General features: G+C 56.1%; 1 protein-coding gene across 1 annotated transcript in view; it reads right to left on the bottom strand.

Moving 5' to 3' along the window:
- The window catches only part of FGFR3 (fibroblast growth factor receptor 3), a 55,237-nt gene extending 50,731 nt beyond the window's left edge, over nucleotides 1–4,506 (bottom strand). Inside the window, exon 1 of the mRNA XM_081999350.1 lies at nucleotides 4,256–4,506. Within this exon, the coding sequence (XP_081855476.1) occupies nucleotides 4,256–4,430 (175 nt within the window). The 5' untranslated portion in view covers nucleotides 4,431–4,506. The remainder of the gene's footprint in view (nucleotides 1–4,255) is intronic.
- Nucleotides 4,507–6,000: the final 1,494 nt, after the last annotated feature.

The raw sequence follows: 6,000 nt of genomic DNA on the forward strand, positions 1-6,000 counted from the left end.
TGTCTTGGTCAAATGCTTTTGTAAACTTATTTTATTAACTGCTCAGAAGCTGAGGCAACTCCCTCTCTTTCAGGGTCTCCAACTGAAACAGCAGATGTATGCAGTAAGTTTTCAGGGAGGACAGCTTTCTAAGCATATAGCTGGATATCAAAGTTCATTTTTATTGACCATATATTAAGAGGAAAAGATTTTGTTTCTCAGCCTTATAGAGGGCAAAAAAGTCCTTCCCCAGCTTCAAGCAAAATTTCAGCTTTGTCCAGGCAGCAGACTGGGTCCCACTGGATGGAAATGGTCCTGATGTAGCGGGGATGCAGCAATCAAGACTTCTTTGGTGCTCACCTGACTTCAAAAACCACACTCAGGCAGGCTTCGGGACAGGTACGCTTTCCTGAACAGCGCTGAAAATTTGTTGGAGTTGAGTTGTAAAAGTTAACATGCTGGTCAGAGTGGCTTACTTTAATTGCATGATTTAATTAGCAGATCAACACTTCGCTACACAATTTTCAGACTTGCTTTCATCACGTTCCCTACTCAGTGGTTGTTAATAAAGCCTTAATTAAAAATAAAAAAACCCCAGATTTAATTGGAGTGACCCTTGTCAACAATACACGTTAGAAGACGTGATCTTATACAGCTAGTATCGAATACATTAATGAGTCCATCTCTGCACTGGAACAGACCTTCTAGTTTGCTACTTGCTAGGTAAAAAAGAGATTTTTTTAACCAAGAAAGCTGTATTTCATCATCTTCTTATTTCATTGCTCAGTAAAATACGCTAGTCTCAACATTAAAGACCGACTTTGCTTTTTTTAGCTGCTGCTGTTAATGAGAACAAATGGATCAACTTTTAATCTCAAAACCATACCGCTCATAGTTGCCCCCTGAATCTAAAGGGTTTCTGGTCTCAGTCACAAAGTAGGAAGCACCATCAATATAGAGAAGACTCTTCTTAGAGGGTTTTAACGCGTAAACCTTAAGGCCGGCTCCAGGAATGGTCGGTGCCATTTGGCACTCGCTCCAATACCCTTATAATTTCAGGGTGAACTTTGAAACGCTCAGATACACAAAGCAAGCGACGTGGATCGCCGTACCCTACACCTTGGACCCTCCGCTGGGCACATGCTTGGAGGGCTACAAGAGCCCGGTTGCCATCAGCTGCATGAAGAAAAACATCTCAACCGGTGCACCATCAGTTCTTTCCAAGCAGGAAAGGCACAGGAATTGGTGTGTGCCCCACCGTTCAACTTCAACAAAATCCCAAAACAGCACCTTTTCCGTTCTTTTGGCTTGAAAACCGCCCCTGCAGTAGCTCTCTTTGACTCCAATGCTGTACAAGGAAACTTCGGTGCTTGCTCCTGCCAGGCTGGGAGAGCTCTCCCCTTCCCGCACAAACCTGCTCAAACATTAGCAGCTCTCTGTAAAACTCTTTCAGTGCACACAGACACTTTAGCAGCTAAATAGTGCAATACAAATCCCGAGAAGCCCAGAAATTCCCTTTTTCACATATAGCGCATGCAGACAGACACATACAAACCAGCTACAGGAGACAGGCCGGCTATCATAAGTTTTTAAAAGCGGAACGCTGCCATTTCAGTTGGTCTGCTCTCTAAGAAAACAGCCAGCGTTACTTGACATTCACAAATCGTACGAAGTAATATCTTTATCTGAATACTAATGCAAATTGGACGGGCTTTTTTATATTGATGTCTATTCTGTGGCTGCTGAATAGAGTGACCGCATGCTCAAGGCTGCAAAGGAGTTCACTGACCTCCCTAATCATCTCTGTCATAGCCCCTGAATGACATACACATTCAATCCTGCCTCGCCTCTCTACTTTCATTCATAAAAAAAAAAAAAGGGGGGGGGGAGCAAAATTTGACATTGTTCTTCCTGCAGCAGCCCCGAGAAAGGGAGAGAAGAGAAACTCGGCCCACATGAGGCCCCTGGTGTTTTTAGTTTAGCTTCTATTCAGCAACAGCCCCGCCATCTGCCTCCTTCCTGCCAACAGCCGAACACCTCCCTGCGGAGATGTTAAAACCTGTACCCCCTCCACCTCCGCTAATAGCGAGTATTCATATTAGCAAACATACACATACCTCCAGAATGCCTCCCTTCAATGTGTGTTTTATGTAGCTGAGTATAGGCACAAAGCAGTAGCTGTTACAGCCTTCACAGCCCCGTGTGGAGAATTAGATCACTAGGGAAAAATCCTTCCAAGCCCCTTTATGGAAAATAAGGCCTTGGACTGTAAACGCAAAGCCCAGTGAACAACAACCCTCAGTAATGAGCCAATACCCCATGGCCCATTTGACTAGGAGAAAGAATTTGCTTTTTACCATTCAATTCAAAAAGACTGAAAAAGTAAAATGTGTTTTTACTTGGCTCTGAAGGTTTATATTCTTTACAGTTTCTTTTGCACAACCTTTTACCCCCCCAGCTCGAGCGGGCAGCGGGTGCCCCGGCGCTGGCGGGGCCGCCGGCTTGGGCGCGGGGCTGGGCGAGCAGCGCCAGCTTCACGCTTCCCCACGCACGTGGTGGGTGGTGGAAGACCCACGCAAGCTCCCCCTGCCCTGGCAGCCCCCCATCTGTGGGAGCCTCCAGCTCATGCCACAGCGACTGGTCAACCCTTGGAGACCCCAGGCTGGGCGCTGGGGTTAAGGGGAGCCCTCCGCCCCGGCCTGAATCCTGCTCCCAGGGAGCACAAGGCGGGGTTTGACAGCGACAGCTTTACTTTGGAGCGGTAAGAGAGCCTGTCCCAAGGATTTCCACGGGAGCCCCAGGAAATCCCAACCCACGGCTCAGCTCGCACACCTCACCAGAGTGACGCTTCCCCCAGCACGAGCTGCGGGTACACCACTTGCTACAGCTCGCACGGCACCCTAAAGCCTCGACTTGCAAAGGTGTCTGAGAGCACGGGGAGGGTTTAGCACCACTTGAACACATCATCAACCCCAAGCTACGGGCTGAAGGTGCAGGTGGAAACCCAGGGGACCGCTGAGGCAGCCACAGAGGTTGCTCCCCACCCCAATGGGTTCAACAGTGCCCAAAGGGATGGCGCCAGTACGTACTTCAGCCTAAAATGGGGAGAATTGGGGACGCTTCGTTTCTGGTGCCTCCCGCCGCTCCGTGACCAGCACGGGCTGCTCGCTTCCTCCCGCACACCGACCTCATCTGCTCTGACCAAGCCCCTGAGATGTTGCCCCATAAATCAATTCTTTTGGCTGTGAAAAATGAGCCAAACGAGTTACACTAAGAATCTGGTGTTTTATTAGGACTTTCTTGAAAACAAAACCAACCCCCGGTGTGATTTATAGCTTTAACCAAAAGGGGTATGAAAGTAATGCCCCCACCCCCCAGCCTCCACGAAGCCCATTTATTCCCCTGTCACTTTTTTGGCAAACAGGCTCCAAACCCTTTCCTGAACAATGGAAACTTTCTGCCGGGTACATGCAATCCCGAAGACGGGGGCTGCGAGGGGGCTCCCTTCCATTAAAGAGCTTTGAAAAAATAAACAGGGACTCAGGTAGCAGCTGAGGCGTATCAGAGAGGCGCGACGTTTCAAACCCGCCGTATATTTAAAAAAAAAAAACAACTACCAAACAAAACAACAAAAAAACCTCCCAAACCAGCTTTTGTCCGATGTGTTAACTTTTTTTCACCGGCAACTTGCAGGGCTGCCACCCGCGGGGAGCTCCCTCCGGGCTCCCCCGGACCGCCGCTCCGCTCGCAGCCCCGCAGCTGGGACTGAGCTGTGACCCAGCTTCCGCGCTCCCAGCGTTTTGCTCCCAAGACGTGGATCTAAAGGACTCTCCTTACTCTCCCCACTCCTGACAACATCTACCAGAGCACTTCAGATGCGCGCTAAAGATGAGCGCTACACACGTTCGGAGGCACCTTTCCTTCCCCAGCCGCAGCTATAAACGCAGCCGCGGGTGTTCGCGCCGCTGGGACAGGGCTCCCGGGAGACAAGGATCGTCCTAAAAGTAGTTCTGCCCTCCTAGGCACCTCTGCGGCTCGGCCCGGCCGCGGCGAGAGCGGGATCTCCCCGGCTCGGCTGCCGCCTGCGCGGCCCAGCGCGCTGCCGCGCTTGTAACGCCCGCTGCAGCGAGGGCCGCGGCGCTCTCCGCCCGCCCCGCTGCCCCTCTCCGAGAGAGAGGGGGGCTCGCAGCGCTAAACCCGGCCCCCGCCGCTGCCGGACCCCCCCGCCCCCGCGAGTCGCAGCGCGGAGCACGTGTGCGCGGCCGCGCAGCCTTACCTGCCGGCTGCCCGCCGCTCCTCTCCGCCGCCGCCCCGCCGCCCCGCCGCGCCGCCGGTATCCCGCCGACGGCCGCCGCCAGGCACAGGCACCAGACGGAGCCCCAGGCCGCCCGCATGCCTCCGGCGCGGCTCCGGGGCAGCGCGGCCGCCGCCGCACCGCCCGCCTCAGGCATCCCGCGGCCGCATGCTGCCGCCGCTCACCGCTCCGCTCCGCCGCCGCGCTGCCGGGAGAGGGAGAGAGGCGCTCAGGGAGAGGAGGAGCCCCCTCGCCCCTGGTGCCGGCGCGGAGGCGGAAAAGGAAAAATAATGAGAATTAAAAAAGGGAGAAATAACAGTAAAAAGGAGGGGGGGAAAAAAGTGGTGGGGGGACCAAAACAGCGCAGGGGGACGCGCGCAGCCCGGGCGGCGCGGCGCCTACCTGCGCAAGCCCCGCGGCTGGCCGCGCACCGCGCATGGAGGGAGCGAGTGCGCCCGCGGGAGCCGCCACCTCCGCCCGCCGCCGCCGCCGCGGCGCTCCTGCGTCTGCTCGGCGCGGCGCGGGCGCGGAGCGGGGCGGCCGCGATGTCCCCGCCCGCCGGGCCGGGCCGCCCGCCCCGCCGCCCCGCCCCGCCGCCGCCGCCGCCGCGGGGGGCCGCGCCCGCCGCCCGCTCCGCTCGGCGGCCGCCCGCGGGTGCGCGGGGGGCAGGTCCCGGCCGGGAGGGGGAAGGGGCCGGGGGGGGGCGGGCAGCGGCTCGGCCGCCGCGCTCTGCCGCCAAGCGCCGGGGGTGAACGGGCACCCTTCTCCTACGGACACGCGGGTGCGCAGGGGACGCAGGTCGGCTGAACGCCCCGACGGCGGCCCCGGCGTAGCATCCTGTGCCGCGAGCCTCGCCGTGCGCTTTGTTTCTCTGGCCCCGTAGCCCGCCGTAGAAAAGAGGCAGTGGGAGCGGGCTGAAGGGGGATCCGTGGGTCGCGGGGCGGCCCAGGAACTGCACGCAAGGCATAGGCTCAGCCTGAGGACTGGCAGAGCAAACGGGCCACACACCCGCTCCCCAGGCAGGGTTGCCATGTTGTACCCCGCGGAGAAGCCGCCCACGCGCTACCTGCTTCGAGCACCCCGACTTTGCCTGCCAAACCCCCAGAATCGGTGTGTTTCGTTGATGGGAGTAATCACAAGCCTCCACGGACTCTGCATGTTTGCCGCCGCTAACTGCTCCGGCTACTTTAATCGAATATGTTTAAATGGCACTTGTATCTAGTTATGATTACGATAATCTAGTCACTATCATAGTTATGATTTGGGATGTTGCAGTCAACCCCTGACACGGCCGAGCTGCTGAAGTGACATGCAGCGGTTATTGCCGACAGGCTGCTTCATCCAGAGAAGTCACAGCTCTGCTTTAATCCCCCCTTGACGCAGCAACTCGTTCACTGAAAATAGACGCAAATATTACCGGAGCTGAAAATGCTCTGCAGAGGGGGCCCAAAAAAACCAACCTGCGGAACAGCCAAGCCAAGGTTGTTCGGCTCAGAGGAAAAACTGGGGCAGTGTGGAGGTTTGGCTTTCAGCAAGGGCATACAGCGGGGATCGCGTGTGGCTGCCGCAGAGGGCTTGGAGTTCGCGCTGTTGTCGCTGCGACCGGGATCTGTCTTGACACCTTTATCAGGCACAGACTCTGACATCTCAATACTGTCACATTGTGTGGAGAAGGATTGAGACGGGGCTGCGGCGAGGAAATCCTGCATGTCAGCGGAGACCCTCGC

Source organism: Phaethon aethereus, assembly GCF_964289735.1.
Source record: "Phaethon aethereus genome assembly, chromosome: 4".
Lineage (NCBI taxonomy): Eukaryota > Metazoa > Chordata > Aves > Phaethontiformes > Phaethontidae > Phaethon > Phaethon aethereus.